The sequence below is a fragment of the Saimiri boliviensis genome, chromosome 1, assembly GCF_048565385.1.
Source record: "Saimiri boliviensis isolate mSaiBol1 chromosome 1, mSaiBol1.pri, whole genome shotgun sequence".
In the NCBI taxonomy this organism is placed as follows: domain Eukaryota; kingdom Metazoa; phylum Chordata; class Mammalia; order Primates; family Cebidae; genus Saimiri; species Saimiri boliviensis.
The window spans coordinates 45,315,264-45,334,730 of record NC_133449.1 but is presented as its reverse complement, the minus strand read 5'-3'; the positions used below and the strand labels follow the sequence as shown (position 1 = coordinate 45,334,730).

At 46.2% G+C, this 19,467-nt stretch overlaps 1 protein-coding gene across 4 annotated transcripts in view; it reads right to left on the bottom strand.

The window, feature by feature from the left end:
• Positions 1–19,379, bottom strand: part of PRKCE (protein kinase C epsilon) — a 533,961-nt gene extending 514,582 nt beyond the window's left edge. For 2 of the 4 annotated variants that reach the window (XM_003926751.4, XM_010337457.3), the window contains exon 1: positions 17,997–19,379. In XM_003926751.4, coding sequence (XP_003926800.1) covers positions 17,997–18,344 — 348 coding nt within the window. In that variant the 5' untranslated portion in view covers positions 18,345–19,379. Of the gene's footprint in view, positions 1–3,888; positions 7,374–17,996 lie in introns of those variants that run through there. The other 2 variants (XM_039477786.2, XM_074396764.1) reach the window with 2 other exon arrangements.
• Between the last annotated feature and the right edge of the window lie 88 nt (positions 19,380–19,467).

Below are 19,467 nucleotides of genomic sequence, written 5' to 3'. Positions count from 1 at the left end.
CTGTAACCCTGCCTCCAGGGTTCAAGCAATTCTCACGACTCAGCCCCCCAGATAGCTGGGAACACAGTAGGGCAAGACCTAGTTTCTTCCTACTCTCCCTGAAACTGATGTGATCAGTCTTTTCAAGTGGGCATTTCTCCCTTTTTTTATTCCTTGGGGACAAGCACCAAGACCTCTCTACTGGAGCCGCCACCGTACCGAGCTCAGTCCAGTCCCAGGCACAGAGCAGAAGCTCCAGCCCCACTCCAGGGCAGGAGGACACAGCCCAGCACTGAGGCTGGCCACGTGAGGGACTTGTGAAGGAGTGCTCCCTCCGGGTCTTAAAATACATTGCTGATGGGCCTAATTTATTCTCCAGGCGAAAAGGAGGCTTTCTCAGTCTAAAACACTGCTGTAAATCCCACCCACAAGGGGACAACCACATGACTCCATTTTCCTGCTTGTTTCTGAATCACTGTCTTATCTGTCTTCCTCCCCTTTTCCCCTTAAAATAGTTGGCTTTACGGTTGTCTGTGCACAGTCATATGATAAGCAGTGATAAAGAAAAATTTTTAAAGAGCCAAGTAGGAATAAGGAAGCAATGAGAAAAAGACACATTCTCTTGTGTGAGGGGGTGGGCTTCTAAGACACCAGTTTCCTAGAAACAAAACCCACAGATTAATTTTAAATCCTCAGCCCCAACAATGTGAAACAGTGAGACAGACTATTTGGCTAAGAAACCCAAATGTTGCTCAGTATGATCAGGGACTTGGGGAAATAAGGTCTGAGTCCCATTCTAGTCCCTAGCAAGAGGCACCCTTTAGCCTCAGTTTCCCCATTTGTAAACTGTATATGATAGGGCCATCCCCCTCCAGGAATCCCAAAGTTGTTCATCACTGTAACTTACATGTGTGTGACGTGTTTTTCTTTCCTGATGCATATTGAATGAGTCTCACAGCCCAGTGAGGCAAGGAGGGCCAATGTGACTATTCCCATTTTACACTGAGGAAACTGAAGCTCAGAGAGGTTTCAGCTTCCTCAAGGTCACACAGCTTATTAGCGGTGGAGCCGAGATGGTGAAAATGAACTAGCAAACTGTGAATGCAGTACTTTATGAATATATACTAGCCTATAAATGCTTGAAAGTGGGCAGCGAATACACATTTGGCAACCACAGCCATTTCCTATGTAACTCATTATTAAGAGAAGGACCATCTGTCTAGGACACACCCCTGAGACGAAAAGCCACCCCTAACCCCAAGTGAGTCTCGGACCTATAGAATTATAAACCAAAGGGATTTTTCAACAATAACATCAGTTTCAGACCACGTAATCCACAATTTATATTTTATAATAGCATTATAGTTACAATAGCAAGCATTTTTGTGTGCTTATCACATGATAAGCACTTTCCTCCCGCAGGCTGGAGTGGTGCAATCTCAGTTACTGCAACTCCTGCCTCCCGGGTTCAAGCGATTCTCCTGCCTCAGCCTCCTGAGTAGCTGAGCTTACAGGTGCTCACCACCACGCCCGGCTAATTTTTTTTAGTACAGACCAGGTTTCTCCATGTTGGCCAGACTGCTCTCAAACTCCTGACCTCAAGTGGTACATCCGTCTTGGCTTCCCAAAGTGCTGGGATTACAGGCGTGAGCCACCGCGCCCAGCTGTGACAAGCACTTTTCTAAGCACTTTCTATGCATTATATTATTTATTTCAAACACAATTAGATAGATAGTACTGACTTTGTTTTACAGATGAAGAAACCTCAGAGAGGTTACTCAACTCACTAAAAGGTCACATAGCTGGTTCAGTGGCGGAACCAGCATTAGAATCCGCCGCCCTGTCACATAAAGCCCTTCCGCTTCACCATGGTGCCACCTGCTTCCATATCTGCGTCCTTTCTTCACTTCTTTTTGAAGTTGAAACTTACATAATAACTGGGGAAACTAGGTGTGGAGGTGAGGGTGTATATGGGAACTCCGTACTTTCTGCCCTGTTTTTTTTATAAACCTAAAACTGCTCTAAAAAAATTAAGTTAACCAATTTTTACAAAATAATGCTGAAGTAAAAGATAAAAGTCCTCCAAATGTGTTGGCATCCTCTCTTACCTTTTCCTTTTTTAAAATACATACAGGTGTGTATATGCATGTAATTTTTTACAATACTACACTCTCCTCTGTCATGGAAGAAAGGAGAATAATACCCCAGTGCAAATACCTCAAGGACATCTATTATTTAGATCCATATTATAACTTCATGTTAAAATTTTACTTAACCAGGCTGGGCATGGTGGCTCACGCCTATAATCCCAGCACTGTGGGAGGCCAAAGTGAGAGACCAGGAGTTTGAGACAAGCCTGGGCAACACAGTGAGACTCCATCTCTATAAATTTTTCTTTTTTTCTTTTTTTCTGAGGCAGAGTCTCGCTCTGTCGCCCAGGCTGGAGTGCAGTGGTGCTATCTTGGATTCCCAGGTCAAACTATTCTCCTGCCTCAGCCTCCCAAGTAGCTGGGATTACAGGCATGCGCCACCACGCCTGGCTAATTTTTGTATTTTTAGTAGAGACGGGGTTTCACCATGTTGGCCAGGCTGGTCTCAAACTCCTGACCTCAGGTGATTCGCCCACTACAGCCTCCCAAAGTGCTGGGATTACAGGTGTGAGCCACTGTGCCAGGCCTCCACAAAAATTTTTTTTAATTAGCCAGGCATGATAGTATGTGCCTATAATTCCACCTACTTGGGAGGCTGAGGCAAGAGGATCCCTTGAGCCCATAGGTTTGAGGTTGCAGTGAGCTATTATCACACGACTGCATTCTGGCCTGGGTGACAGAGGAAGACCCCACACACACACACTTAAAAAAAATTTTTTTTTTCATTTAACCAATCAAGCATCTATTTTGTGCAGAGCAACATGCCAAACATTAGCCCAAAAAGGTAGGAGTTTTACTCCCGGGAACAGACCTCTTCTGTCTCTGCTAGAGAGCAGACAGAAAGCATCAACACTAGGCATCAATAATTGTAAATGGAAGGCACAAACAGTAAATGTTACCGCAATTCCAAGGGCCAACAGAGTTGTAGCCTGGATATGAAGGTCAGAAACAAGCCCTCAAGCAGAAGGTTCCTCCCCTAGAGGATAAGAGATCCACCAGGCAGAAAATGGAAGCCGGGGAGGTGCACACCACACCGGGCCTGAGTGTCTAGAAGGAGGAGTAGACTTCACCATGCAAGCAACTGGCGCTGGCAGGAGACAATGTGGGCTCTGAGCACCTGGAAGGTATTTAGTGCCGTGATCCCCCTACAACTCGTACACAAATCCCCTGGATTCCAGGGAACCAGACTAATAAAGGTACAAAAACCCCCTCCTAAAGCTGTCTCCATGAATTAGTACTCAGGTGCCTGGAGCTTAAATGGGATATTCTTTTCTAAAATGAAGGAAATATTTTTTAAAGCCAGTTAGGTGGTCCCGACCAGGAACTGTGTACCTTCTAAGAACAGAGCCGTTCTTAGATATTCACCGTTGCGGGAGGAGAGGGAAAGGGTCCTATAAGCTAACGGCAGAGACTAAACATTAAACACTAAGGCAGGAGGCCTCCTCCATGACTCTAGAAGCCCTAGAAAGGGGTCCCTCATCAAGAACGTGTTCCCTACTTATACTAAGGCTGGGATTATTTTAACAAGAGCCTACATTTCCCTCCTCTGCCCTCACAGGGACAAGAGGGTGAGCAGCCAGGCATGTTTCATTATTGAGGTTATGGGAAGCAGATGCCTACATTGCCAGCTTTAGCAAATAAAAATCGAAGGCCAAGCTAAATTTGAATTGCAGATCAACAACAAATACTTTTGTGGTATAAGAATGTCCCATGCAATATCTCGGACATATCTATAGAAAAAAAAGTATTCATTGTTTACCTGCAATTCAAATGTAACTGAGCATCCTGTCTTTCCTCTGGCAACTCTGGGCTCAGCACACCTGCAAGAGAAATAGGATGGTGTCCTGAAGAAGCAAAAAAGACAAAGGAGCATGGGTACCAAAGAGAAACTTTTTTCATGGTGGGCCAGATGCAGTGGCTCACACCTATAATCCCAGCACCTTGGGAGGCGGGGGCAGGCAGATTGCCTGAGCTCAGGAGTTCATGAACAGCCTGGGCAACACAGTGAAACCCTGTCTCTACTGAAAAAAAAAAAAAAATCAGTCGGGCATGGCGGCGTGTCCCTGTAGTCCCAGCTATTTGGGCAAGAATTGCTTGAACCCAGGAGGCAGAGGTTGCGGTGAGCCGAGATCGCACCACTACACTCCAGCCTGGGCGACAGAGCAAGACTCTGTCTCAACAACAACAACAAAAAGACATGGTGATTCTGCAGAAGCTCACAGTTGCTCATCAACTGGGGCACAGAGTTGATGCTTAAATGCCCAAACATTTCATCTACATCTATCTTATTTAATCCTCACAGCAACTCGACAGGCTGCAAAAGATGACTGTTATTGACCTTTTCATAAATTAGAAAACAGTAGTTTGAGGAGGTTAAGTGATTTTTCTCAAAGTCACAAAGCTACAATGCAGAAGAACGACACCTCCTGCTCCTGTGTGAATTTTGAACGCTTTAAAGGAAGAAAAGGATTTCTATGATTGAAAAGACGAAGAAAAAGCAATTTCTGAGAACTGATCCTCAGTGGAGGTTAGGTGAACTACTTGTTACATACATTTTTGTTACCTAAATGTAAATTACGTAAAATGAAATCTGAGCTTAAAGATCAATGGTCTTAACAATTATAAGTAAATGCATAGTTGCTTACTGAGAGCACAGTAATCTTTGCAGAAGGCCAGATATGCTTCAACTCTTCTTACTCCTCAGCAATTCCAATATCGTGCTCAAAATCAAAGACTTGCTCTCTTGCATCTTTATGCACTCTCCAAATTTGGCCCAAGACAACTGAGCAATCGGTGTGCATTGCATGAGAGGTTGGGCATACGTAACAATCACAGGGTAGGAAAATGAAGCGGGATGCTTTGGCCCAGAGAAATGAGACATATACCTGGACCACAGAAAATGGGATGAAAAAAAAAAAAAAAAAAGCCTCGGTTACCACACTAGGCCCACAAGCTAAAGGATGTTCAGGTCAAAAATGCAACAATGTCTCAGCTTTTCAAATAAGCAAGAGGGAGCAATGCCACAGATACACCCATTCACTAAGACAGAAGCCAGTCCAAGGGAAGGTAATCCATGTTCCCCTCACCTCCCACCCTCGGAGCTGTTTAAAAAGGACCATGCCTGTAATCCCAGCACTTTGGGAGACTGAGGCCGGCAGATCATAAAGTCAAGAAATCGAGACCATCCTGGCCAATATGGTGAAACCCTGTCTCTACTAAAAATATAAAAATTAACTGGGCGTGGTGGCACACGCCTGTAGTCCTAGCTACTTAGGAGGCTGAGGCAGGAGAATAGCTTGAACCCAGGAGGCAGAGGTTGCAGTGAGCCAAGATTGCACCACTGCACTCCAGCCTGGGCAACAGAGTGAGACTCCATCTCAAAAAAAAAAAAAAAAAAAAAAAAAAAAGGACCAAGTGTGTGGAATTCTAGTTCTAGTTCTGCACGCTTGAAATTCAGCAAACCCAACTCCTGCTGCTCATTCATTTTCAAGAGGGAGAGACACGAGGACTGGAGAAGGTTTTCCTGACATCCCTCCAGTTGATTATTACTAATAAAATCCCCAAACAGAAGCACAATTTTACCTGCATCTAATAATAAACATGAATCACAGATAATTACCAATAATAAGTAGTTATCGTTGATGGAAAACTTGCTATAAGGTAGCTATTATTCCTATTTTATGGATGAGGAGATGGGTACAGATAGGTCACATGATTTGCCCAATATGCAGCCAAAACTGATAAAACTAGAATTCAAAGCCAGGACTAGCTCCAAAGCCCATCCTACTAGTTTTAGATCCGTGAACTTGGTCAAACCACCATCCAATGGCATGAAGGATACTACAAAGTTATTCTCCATCCCTATCAGACTATCAATAAACAAACAAAAGAAAATTAACTGGAAATGCAGCATGTGAGATTGTCAGCATAGATTTCCTGGCTAATTAAAACTTCAATATATCACGAGTAATTTTGTTCAACACTTTGCTCCAAGCAAACTTCCTAGAACATCGAAAGTACTCAATATATATGTGTTGAATGGCTGGCTGGCTAGATGAATGAAGAGATTAATGAATGAACTCCATTCTAACTACCGTTCTCCTTCTTTGGATAGTTTGTTTTTGTTTTTTTAATCAAGCAATTTTTTTTGGATTGTATTCCTAGTTTAATCTTCACTGGTGTCCTGACTGCCCTCATAACCCCAAACACTAAAAAAATACCTGTCCAACATTTTCTATGTTCTTCTCCTAGTTTACAGGGGCTCCCTTCCCTGTTTATTTAGATACCATTTTCTTCAAGACCTGGCTCAAAATATTACCAAGAAGCCTCTGCCAGCTAGCAGAACCCACATTAATTCCTAACTCCTTTGAACCCCACAGTTCTTCAAATTCACTGTTTTATAAAAGGGTGTTAATCTTGATCTTCCAAACGGCCCACTTGAGAAAATCCATTTCTTCTTTTTTCTAATTATCATGTTTTTCAAAATATGTCCATAAAACGTGAGTTCTTAATGTTTCCCAAAAAAGAGCATTCTATGATGAAAAATTGGGGGAGCATACCGGGTTAAACAGAGATGTCCAACTCACTTTGTGATAGACCATCTTGAGTCTTTCATACACTAATGTGCATTTGATTCTGTAACATTTCCCAACCTCTTTGATCACAGAGACCTGAAAATATCATAAGGTTCCTACTCCTTGAAAGTCAGTCTGGCAAACGCTGGTCAATTATATGCTCCTTCTTAAATGGCTGATTGATGATTCTCTCAGCTACCTAAACGAGTTGAGATAAGCGTCAGTGCAGAAGGTAGGGAGACAGATTCAGACACCTGTATTCTAGGAATTCTGCTTGCTTGCTTACTTGTTTTCACAGTAATCTTTGAGTGGCTTAATGATACAGAGAGAGAGCTCCAGTTAAGAATTAAATTTATGTTTTTGTGGGCCTTGAACAAAGGTAGATAAAGAGGGAAGCTATCAAAAATAGCTTTGTGGGCCGGGCGCGGTGGCTCAAGCCTGTAATCCCAGCACTTTGGGAGGCCGAGGCGGGTGGATCACGAGGTCGAGAGATCGAGACCATCCTGGTCAACATGGTGAAACCCCATTTCTACTAAAAATACAAAAAACTAGCTGGGCATGGTGGCGCGTGCCCGTAATCCCAGCTACTCAGGAGGCTGAGGCAGGAGAATTGCCTGAACCCAGGAGGCGGAGGTTGCGGTGAGCCGAGATCGCGCCATTGCACTCCAGCCTGGGTAACGAGAGCGAAACTCCGTCTCAAAAAAAAAAAAAAAAAATAGCTTTGTGACTTTGAACGCAACGAAGAAAGGCAAGGAGGGAAAAAAGCAGAAGCCGGCTCTTTTGCAGGGGAAACAAGGATAAACCTCATAGAGAATAATAAAGACAAAATATTATCAAGTGCGAAGGTTAAGCGTAGCCAAGTCCCAGAATGTAGGGTCTGGAGAGCTGAGTCGGGATCACTGTTAACTGGTCCCTTTACAGAGCATCTAGACCAGGCGTCCCCAAACTACGGCCCGCGGGCCGCATGTGGCCCCCTGAGCCCATTTATCCGGCCCCCCGCCGCCCTTCAGGAAGGGGCACCTCTTTCATTGGTGGTCTGTGAGAGGAGCACAGTATGTGGCGGCCCTCCAACGGTCTGAGGGATGGTGAACTGGCCCCCTGTGTAAAAAGTTTGGGGACGCCTGATCTAGACTATCCTAACTCCTGATTTCACAGCTGGAGAACTAATAGGAGTCACTTAACTCCCTCATTCAATACATTTCCTAGAGAAAGAAAAAAGTATTACGCAATCCTGCCCTGAAGAGGTGAGGTCTGGGTGTCCCCAGGTGCTGAAAAGATTGTGGTAAGCTGTCCTTCTCAGTTGTAATTTTACATACTATATATTTACATTATTCTTTGAATAATATTGTGTCTCCTAGTAGAGTATATGCTCTCTGAGAGCAATGACCAGATCTTGACATAGTGGGCATAGTGCCTGGTGTATTCAGTAAATATTTGCTCAGTGAATGAAAGGATGGCCAGAACAATGAATGAATACACTACTCTGCCCACTGCTTTGAATCTTTTGTGAATTCCTTCTTTCTCAGCACTGTACCAAATGATGAACTTCTAAGAGCACAAACTCAGTCAGTCTGATTAAAGAATGCTGTCTATTTGAGCTTCTACAAGACAGACCCCAGAGAGCTAAAAGGGGGTAGAGGGGGATACTTCCTGATCACAAGTTGCTTATATCCGCCTGGGGAAAGAAGACAGGCAACAAAAGATGCCATAGTCTGAAAAAAACAGACAAATCTTTTCAAGAAAGGCATAAGCAAAATCAAAGACTATCTGTTTCTCAATAATTAATTCTAGATTCACTCATCATGATTTTTTTTTTTTTTTTTTTTGAGACGGAGTTTCGCTCTTGTTACCGAGGCTGGAGTGCAATGGCGCGATCTCGGCTCACCGCAACCTCCGCCTCCTGGGCTCAGGCCATTCTCCTGCCTCAGCCTCCTGAGTAGCTGGGATTATAGGCACGCGCCACCATGCCCAGCTAATTTTTTATATTTTTAGTAGAGACGGGGTTTCACCATGTTGACCAGGATGGTCTCGATCTCTCGACCTCGTGATCCACCCGCCTCCGCCTCCCAAAGTGCTGGGATTACAGGCTTGAGCCACCGCGCCCGGCCCATCATGATTTTTTAAAACTCTTCTTGAAGCCAGGCGCAGTGGCTCACTCTGTAATCCCAGCACTTTGGGAGGCTGAGGTGGGCGGATCACTTGAGGTCAGGAGTTTGAGACCAGCCTGGCCAACGCAGTGAAACCCCGTCTCTACTAAAAATACGGAAGTTTGTCGGGTGTGGTGGCTCCTGCTTGTAATCCCAGCTACCTGGGAGGCTGAGGCAGGAGGATCGCTTGAACCTGGGAGGCAGAGGCTGCAGTGATCCAAGATCACGCCATTGCACTCCAGCCTGGGCAACAGAGGAAGACACGGACTCAAATTTTAAAAAACTCTTCCTGAGCTTGATTACATTTTTAGTCTTATCTACCTCTTGGGGTCAGGAGCTCAGTGAGTGTACTCCTCGCTAGCAAATAAAGGTGACTCTTCACTAGCTTAAAACTACCTCTTTGAGACTTCAAGGGGAGGTAGAGGGGACGAGTCGGGGTGGGGAGAGAGGAGATCCTCATTTTGGCATTTGGGTTTTATGACGGGCTTCTGTTTTTCCTCTTCTTCCCCAGCACGGTATTACAGATTTCAGTTATATTTCCTCTGGAGTTTCAATTTTGTTTAGATGTCAATGAACTGTATGTTCCTGTTCTCCCAGTTTTCCCAGCACCGTACAGACTTTTGGCCACTACACATGGTTTCTGCCAGAAAACTAAATTTCAAACAGGTGAAGCCCAGCTGATTAGCATTATAATAGATTGTAATTACTTAACAAGCACATATATACCCGGAGGAATCTGGAGAGAAATATGGTGTTTTGCCAAGTATAGCTTTTATTTATGTAAAATACTGCAGGCTTGCTCTGGAGTTCTTTTAGCCTAAGTGAAACCCCTGGAAGCTTTGTCTGAACATGCTTCAATAGCTCTGTGAGTTCAGGCGCCGGAATTTGAAATTTCATTTCTTGTTGCTGCCAACCACAAAGGATTTTGTATCTAAAGCCCAGATGAGAATTTAAACTTCATTTAAACTCTGCAAATGGACGGGAAGTGGGCCTTTTGCTTCTCCCCTCACCACGGCACCTGGCATGGGCCCTGGGCACCCAGAGGGTAGAAAATTCCTACTTTTAGGAACTTCAGACTTGATGGAGATTCTTCAGCTTGATGCAAATTGCTACATGGAAATAATATCGCATTCTCTCATAAGAACATCTTCAAGGATCTCACAGATTTTTATAAAATAAAATATCCATCCTCCTCCTCCTCACTTCTTTCAACCATACAGGATTGTTTAAGAAATTCATTCAGCTGGTTTCTATCAAGATGCCATGGTCCTCAGAGGCAGGAATTACGCATACCCAACTTTTGTTGTACCAAACCCCGTATCTACCAATAGTGCTAGACTGTTGTAGGTACTACAGAAATACACACTTGTTTTGTGTGCATTCATTCCTTCCTTCAACAATGTGCCAAGAAATTCATTTATTCATTCAACAATGTATTCATTCATCCAACAAAGTGCCAGGCAGTGTTTTGGGTGCCAAGGTATAGCAGTAAACAAAAAGCAGTAAACATTTATACAGCATCTGGTGTTCTGGTATTAGAGATAAACAACAAAGATAAATATGAAAACTAGGATATAGGATAGAGATAAGAGCTAAAGAAAAAAAAAAAGCAGCAAAGGAGCATATAAAGTATAAAAGAAGAGGGTGAACTTTCAGATAGGATTGCCAGAAAAGGCCTTACCGAGAACATAACATCTGAGCGAAGACTTCGGCTATGTGGATATCTGGGAAAGGAGCCTTCTAGAAAGATGGGATGGCAAGTGTAAACACTGAGGCAGGAGCATGGTAAGTGTGTTTAAGAGGTGTCAAGTGGGTCAGGATAGCTGGAGACGAATGAACAAGGAGAAGAGTAGCACGTGATGGGGTCAGAGAGGTCACAGCAGAAGGCCTGACTTGGTTGGTCTTGTAAATTATGGGAAGGGATCATCTTACTGAGGCATTGTGAGCAGACACAGGATCTGAGAAGCTGGGACAAGGTAGAACCAATTCAAAGGTGTTTGAAATAATCTAGGTGTGAGATAATAGTGACTTGGGCCCAGGTGGGGTCAGCAGACGTATGAAAAGGATCTGATTTGGGATATATTTTGAAGGCAGAAACAGCAGATGTTGCTGATGTAAAAGATATGGGGCACCAGAGAATGAGAGGTGTCAAGGAGGGCCCCTCAAGAGTTTTGGCAGGGCAGCTGGAAGGCTGGAGTTGCAATTTCTTAAGCTAAGGAAGAAGGGCTTAGATTGCGGAGAGGGGAAATTAGGTATACAATATTAGGCCTATAGAGTTTGAGATGCCCTTTACACAAAGAAAGGTGATGACATGAAGGCAATCCCATACATAAATAAATTCTAGAGTTCAGGGTCAGGTATGAGGTGGAATTAGGAATTTAGTGTGAACAGTTGAAAATGTATTTAAATCCATGAAACAAGACGACATTGGCACGGTAAAACCAAAACACCAGCTCCAAAACAGCCTCGTGTCCAATTACTCATATGTTTCAATGAATAATTAACCTTTGTCTACAGTGGCCTCAGTTTCTAGACTTTCCAAAACAATCTCATTTGAAGTAATTCTATTATTTTCAAAAGGGCAATTTGTTAAGTATAACTAAATCAAATGTATTTTTAGACTGTGTAAGACTTTTCATATAAATACACTCACAAATCAAGGAGAAAAATATCTTTCACTGGACCATATGTTCTGATTTAAGATTCTAAAACTATGAATATACACACACGACTCTTCAAATATTAATAAAGTTGCTGAAATGTATTCTACCCAGACCACCTGCTACAAGCTTTATGGTTCCTTATTTAATTCTCACAGCAACCCTAAAAGTCAAGACCTATGACATTTCCATTTTACAGATGAAGAAACAGGCTTAAAAAGCCTAAGTCCCATGCCCAAAGTCACATAACTAATGAGTGGTAGAGATGCCTTACAGTTAGAACTCACTGATTCCAGGGAGAGGGGCCCACTGAGGGGCTAGGGAATTCAGGGTCTCAAATATTCACTAATTCTGCTGCTGGTCAAAGACACCAAGAAGAAGAAACAGGACAAACAATCCTTGACTGTCCATGAAGTTGGAGGCTAACTCAGGTCCTTAACTCTAGTGACCCAATGCCAAGAGGCTGTCTGTGATCGCACTGGGTCAAGGACGAATCCTTCAAGTAGTTGTGAAACAACCAACTAGGTACCAGCAAGAGCAATCTTACATGGTATTATAGGAGTAGGGGAAAGGGAGAGCTCCAGGGACCCTGAGCTGCTGGGGAGGAATTCAGGGTAAAAGGGCATGTAAAGGAGGTACCGACCACTGCCAGCCCTTCCCTACCTCCTTCCCTGCTTAGTAGTCCCCTCCCACCCCACTGTGTTTAAATGATAATGGAGGTTTCAGAAATCCTTCAAAAATTTTTCCCCTACAAATGTCCGGAAGATAGTGATGTGCTCTAGAGCTGTATGTATCAAAGTGTGGTCATTCAGCAGGCCCGCTTAAGTCAGGCTTCATTCAGGGTAACAGAATCAGCACCACTAGAGGCTGTGCCCTGGTATCTGTGGTGCAAGAATCTCCCCCAAGTGAATTCTGGTGGGCCAAGGGAGAATAGCCTCAGAGCTTAACCTCTCCAGACGGTGTATAGGCCTATCTCACAGAGTCCAAACGGGGTACAGGCCTAGCTCCCAGAGTCAGTAGTGGCGCCATCATTTTGCAAAGCTTTGCTGATGGGCTACTTGGGAAATACAAACCAGAAACAACACTCGTAGTGTCCCATTCATTGCCAAATGAGATGGCCAGACTGAAGAGAGCTATTTTGGAGAATCCAGAAACCGGCTTTCTCAGGGCCAATATAATAATCAGTTCTGTCAAAAACTCTCTCTAGGTCAGCTCCATGCTCATTTTGGGGATATAATAAGAATAATCGTAGTAGACATGCATTGAGCAGTTACTAAGGACCAGGCATTGGTCTACGCACCGTAACTGTGCACATATTAACTCATTTTAATCTCCACAATCACCCCATTTCATTATAGGGAGGTATATCGATTATCTCCCACTTCGGACAGAGGAAGAAATGGAAATACAGAAGGTTAACAAGGTCTTGAAGATGGTAGGCAGTAGATGTGGGATTCAAGTCCACAGCAATCAGGCTCCAGACTTCACCACTCTGGGGAATCGCCTCTCAAAGGATGGCTTTCTGTACCTCTGTATTCTGAGTGCCTGTCCTTTTTTTTTTTTTTTTTTTTTGAGATGGAATTTCACTCTTCTTGCCCAGGCTCGAGTGCAATGGCACCATCTCAGCTCACCACAACCTCCACCTCCCAGGTTCAAGAGATTCTCCTGCCTCAGCATCCCGAGTAGCTGGCATTACAGGCATGTACCACCACGCCCAGCTAATTTTGTATTTTTAGTAGAGACAGGGTTTCTCCATGCTGGTCAGTCCGGTCATGAAGCCTGCCTCTTCTACAGAATACAGCAAGGGAATGGCACTCAGCAAAGTTGTCATCAGAGGCAGGGCAGAAGAACAAAGAGGAAACTGAGCTCGGTGTGAAGACTACTGAAGCAATGATAGAGCAAAATCCAAAATGTGAATGAGCCAGCCAGCTGTCACCTGCACGCAGCCCTTAAAGCCCTAATCCTTGCCCCACCTGCCTTTTACCCCTGTGCTAATGCAATGCCACTCCATCCAGCATTCATTCCACCTCCGCTCGTAACATGAATCCCAATACTTCTAGTTCACATAATTATTCTCCTAAATCTTTCTTTAAAAGTTATAAAGTTCTACAGTCACATTTCAAGATATATCTATGTACGAATGCTTGATCCATTAATTATCTGGAGCTCTCTCTGCCCTGCAATTTCTACTCTAACCCAGTGTTTCTCAAAGCAAGCCTGATCTGGTCAGAATCTCTGGGAGAGCTGGTTAAAAATGTAGAGACCCAGCTTATTCCAAATCGTAGCATCAAAAGCTCTCAAGGTTGGACCAGGGGATCTATATTTTTTAACACCTTCCCTTAGTGATTCTTATATACATGAAAGTCTGAGTAGTGTTATTAACTGGTTCTTGGAAAACCCGACTATAGCAATAGTGTTACAATAGATTTTACTTCAAAGCATCAGCAAAATCTTTCCTTCTCTTTGTAATGAGCTTTCTCTAAAGCAACCCCCTTTGTCATCACAACTGAAATGTCTCTCATTATCTGGAGAATAATTATCTCAGCTTGGCTTTTACTTATTCTAGAATCTACCTCAGTTATCTAAACTTTCTCCCACTACACTGTTTCAAAAGTATGGGCACCACATCACTAATGAAGCTCAAAGACACCTGGAATGAACTTCATTTCTGTATTGTAGAGCCCTGTTTATTTTAATGTGAATAAAGAAAAGTTATAACTATACTCTCCAAATCTGTGATTTCATGAATAAGGGGGCTTAAGAAAAGACTAAGTGGAAAATAAAATAATCCATTTTTTAACTATTAAGTAAATAAAAGCACAGGCAGTACTCAGATAAAAGCCTTACATTTGGGAAACCTTGTCCTGCCCACTCCTTACCAACAGGTGCACTCAGTTTCCACCCTGCTGATCCATTCTCCAACCCCTGACCACAGGATTGTCTGCCTCTATTCCTGCAGGGGTCGTGCCAGGAAACACTGCTCCTTCTTGCAGATACGTCTTTAAATGTAACCTACTGTTTCACGCCCAGCTCATTGATGCCTCCTTCCAAAAGCCCTGCTGAATTCTTCCAGTTCTCCCTACCCTTTTTGGTTTTTCTTTTCTTTTCTTTTTTCAGAGACAGGGTCTCCCTCTGTCACCCAGGCTGAAATATAGTGGCCTGATTGTCAGATCATAGCTCCCTGCAGCCTTGAACTCCTGGGCTCAAGTTACCCTGCAACTTCAGCCTCCGGAGTAGACTACAGGCACACACCACACCACAGGTGCAGAGCTGGCTAATCTTTAAGTTTTCTGTAGCTATGGAGTCTTACTCTGTTGCCCAGGCTGATCTTGAACTCCTGGCTCAAAGGATCCCCCCAGCAGCTCCGCCTCCTGAGTAGCTGGGACTGCAAGCGTCAGCCACAGTGCCTAGCCCACTCCCTTTTTGAACTCTTAACATACTCATGGTACCACTGGTATGGAACCTAATTGCTACTTAAGTGTCTACATCAGGAGTGTCCAACCTTTTGGCTTCCCTGGGCCACTCTGGAAGGACTGTCTTGGGACACACATAAAATATACTACCACTAACGATAACTGATAAGCTAAAAAAAAATTGCAAAAAAAAACCCTCAATGTTTTAAGAAACTTTACAAATTTGTGTTTGGCAGTATTCAAAAGCCATCCTGGGCCACTTGTGGCCCGAGGGCCATGGGTTGGACAAGCTTGATGTATATATAAGTACTTGGTGTCATTTCCTTAGTGAAATGGAGACCCCTGAGAGTGACCCAGGGCCTCATTTTCCTCTGGATTGCCCACAGTGCTAAGCTTCCCTGGTTAGACCTGAGTGCAAAATAGAAACTCCAGGAATACAAGTAAATTCAAAGTGCCGTTGAATCCAGTGTTCCGCAGCAATGAGAGAAGCAGCTGCTTCATGCTATCCACATCCCCTTACTTCAGGCCAGATCTCTTAGCCACATCTGAGAAGGGTGTGTCTCTTCATTCCTGCCAGGTAAGGAATGCCGAGACCTGAGCCCAGGGGATTCTACCCAAAGGTACGATGAACCCGTAGGTTTACCCTGAATATTAAGACTGGAAAAGGTGAACTTAGCGCAGCTGCAAATTGTCTCCATTTCTAAAGGCCAGTCACCCCTGCCAATGAGTCCCCACCTTCAACCTGGAGGAACCAGAGTGGCCACAGCATCCTCTAGTAAAAACAGATGAGCATTCTGAACCTGCCCCACCACTTGATTTGTCCTTGAGACTTTGGGCTTCTCTATCTCAAGTTTTTTAGTTTGTGCAATACCTGCCATACCTAATTCACACTTGCCATGAGGCAAAAGAGATGAAGTTATCAAGCACAATGAAAGTGTCAAGGACACAGCACACGGATCTGCAGGGAGAACAGGCTGGAAAGCCAGATAGGCAAGCTGGGCTCCCCATCAGACAAGCCGGGGGCAACAGGTGAGGGCCCTACTTCCAGCCCACCTTTGCTTGTCATGTGACCCCAGCTCTCTACCTCGCTTCTCTGGAACTCAATGTCCTCGTCTGTAAAACTTGCCTGTGCACTAGATGATCTGGTCTAGAGCCAAATCCAACATGAATTTGAGAACATTAGAGGATCATAACCAAACCAAGTTCCCACTGCATGCTTCACTAGGAGTGATGAAGGTGGGGACCGTGTCCTGGAGCTCCCAGAGTTTTGGGTGTGCCCAGCAAAGCATCACCAGAGTTCCGAAGACACTCTCCCTCCAGCCAACATCTGTTCTCTGGATAAATGCGGACCTGCTGCTCCTTGTCCCTGCTCTCTGCCCCCCTGTCCAAGCCCCTCATCTGCATACACTGCAAAAAGCCCACAGCTCCTAGCTACCAGAGTCAAGTTTTTTCGGTCCATTTCCTGTCCAAAAACAACAACTCCAAAATCACAGGTTTTCAGTGTCAGGGTCTGCCTCTGACATTAGTTACCCCTTCCGCTCCCCCTCTCATATGCACTGCTTCCCTGAGGAAAGGGCCCAAAGGCCATGCATGGAAAGGAAATGGGGAATGAGTAGGGAGCTCTGCTGTGGGGGCTTAGGGAAGCAGAGATGAGGGACATCTGTGAAGCACAATGGAATGCCATGGAGTTCCTTGGGATTCCATAAAGGTTTGCTTGCTTTCCAAAGTGCAAACCACAAATCTAGAGTTCTACGCATGTGGCTTGTTGGAGCTTCCCTGTGAGACTGTAACCATGGTTTCAGGCAGACTACATCACAGCCATGAGCATAAAAACAAAAGGCTCTCTCCTATTTCTCCCTAAAACTCCGTGTCCTTGAAAAAAACATGTAAGTTGACATGCCAAAGTGATTCATGTGCAACTTCTGACCTCTAGGAGATCCATGAAGTTATCTGGTTTTCAATAAAAAGCAATTGCTCTATACCACTTTTGAGGCCGAGAGAGGTCTCTCACTTTTTGTGTAGACCAAAGAACCGGGGAAACATACACATCCAGTGGGACACTTGCACTTGCTCTTGGCGGGAACACGTCACAAACCTGAAGACACAGAAATCCATGTCCTAAATTAACACCTTCCTTTCAAGAAGAGAAAAACAAAAAACAAAAAAACAAAACGAAGATTTGCTTCTCTCTGCTTGTCCAAGTGCCAAGGTTGGATGCATTTGGTTTATAGTACATTGAGACAAGGCCTATTTCCAAATCCTTAATAGTTTAACAACGAAATCAATTAACAATTTACTCAATCTCAGACTCAGAAATCGTCTTTTATTGCACAGTATCTTGCCAATCAAAACAGAGAAACAATGTAACTTTAAATAACACTCAAAGCACTGACTTCCAATTACCCACAAGCAGAACCCTTCTTCAAATGCAACATTCATTCTGCATGGATGGGGCAATGCATTGCACAAAACAAGCTCGGCTGATGTTTCTGGGACCGTAAAGGGGACATCCTGGAGGAGGACACTTTTTTCTACTTGTATGTCAGAAGATGAGCTAACCGCCATGCAGAAGAATACAAACACACCAGCTTCCTCCTCCGGGAGGGAAAAATAAAGCAACTCCTCACTCGGCTAAGCAGGACAAAGCCAGGACGTGCAAGAAGGCTCCAGTCAAAGGCTCCACGTGCCTTTCCAAGGACGGAGGGACCCACCCACACACAATCACACACAGCCAGCCCACCACGCGCCTGCGGAAGAAAGCCGGGTCCTCGGCCAACCTTCAGCACCAGCGGCCCAGGCTCTCCCAGTTTGGAAACCTCCCGCAGCACCACCATCTGGAGGGCACAGAGAGGGGAGAGGGCCACATCCTCTTTCCAAGTCTCATCTTCCTCGTCAATGCCTGTTTCTCCCCAACTACGAAGCGAAGTGTACCTCCCCAAGGAAACTGAGACCTACAGGCATACACACCCCCCAGTCGTCACTGAGTCCCGGAGCCCTACGATCAAGGCCAGCGAATCTTTCCCCGGGACCCCACAACCGGGTTACCGGACCGACGGAGAGGCCCCGGACTCACCCAGTCCTCGAAGTGGCGGCTCCCGTTCTGCAGCAGCTCCTCAAACTGGATGGTGCAGTTGGCCACGAAGTCGTCGTAGCCGATGGGGGCATCGTGAAAGACAGCCAGCTCGATCTTGCGCCCGTTGCACACATCAGTGACGAACTCGTCGTGCCAGGCCGGGCTGTTGGTCTTCTGCTTGGTGGCCGTTTGGCCGATGCGCGAGTCGTCCACATTGAGGGCAATGTAGGGGTCGAGAAGGAAAGTCTGTGGCCGGGGTCCCACCGCATGGCGCAGCGACCAGGCTGTGGGCTTCAAGCTCACGGCCTCGCAGATTTTGATCTTAAGAAGGCCATTGAACACTACCATGGTCGGGGCGGGGAGTGGGGGCCGGGGTCACTCCGTCTGCCCCGAGGGCAGGAATGAAGAACCGACGGCCCGGCGCTCCGAGCCACGGGGACTCTTGGGTCCCCTTTCGCCCCACCCCACACACTCCCTACACCTTGTGGCGTTGCGCCCTGGAGCGGGCGATTCTCAGCCAGTGCATGTATTTCCTCGCCGGGTTCCTAACGGAAAACAGGGAGGGGGGAGAGCTGGGGGACGTCCGTGCTTGGAGCAAGTCTCTCCCCCCGACCACCAGCTGCACCTCCAGAAGAGAAGACGAGCTGTCGGCTCCGCTGCAAGCCGCGGGGGCTGCCTCGCCGCCTCGCTGGCTCTCCGGCTCCGGGCTGCGGGAAAACGGGCGCCGCGCCCGGCGCTTACCTACCTTTCCGAAACATAATCCCGGGAAATTTCGACTCCGGGAGGGGGATGGGGCGGTGGGACGGGGCGGGGACGAGAACCGGGGGCGCAGATTTCAACCCGGATCCTCTTCGCACACCCAGCGCCTGCTTCTGACCGCACGGGGCGGGGGGTGGACCGAGGGATGTTCAGTCTATCCGGAGGGATGCATGTCGAGAGGAAATGGTCCTCCTCGGAGCCAAATTTTTAAAAATCCACAAGCCCCACGGCCAGCCGGGGCCGCCGCCTCCTGGGCGAAGCAGCGCCACGCCGGAGCCGGCGATCGGGAGGCGCCAGGAGCCCGGAATCTCACATCCGCGCGGGCTCGGGAGTCCGGGCGGCCGCCGATTCGGCTCGGGGCGCAGGCCGGCACCGGGCGGTGCGCAGCGCGGCGGTGGGGCCGGGACTGCGACTCGGCGCAGCCCCACCTCCTGGGCGCCGGCGCCCGCCCGCCGCGCTCCCCGCGTCCCCGCTCTCGGCTGCCGCTCGCTCGCCGCCCGCCAGCCCGCGCTCCCCCGCGGTCTCTTCTCCCTCCGTCGGTGTGCGAGCGAGTCTCCCTCCCTCTAATGCAGGAAATGCGCAAAAGACGTCAGTGTGTGTGAGTGTGTGTGAGTGTGTGTGTGTGCACGCGCGCGCGCGCGCACGGCAGTGTTTGGGGAAATAGAAAGTTTTGCCGGTTGGGGGAGCAATACGGAAAAAGTGAGCCGAGGAG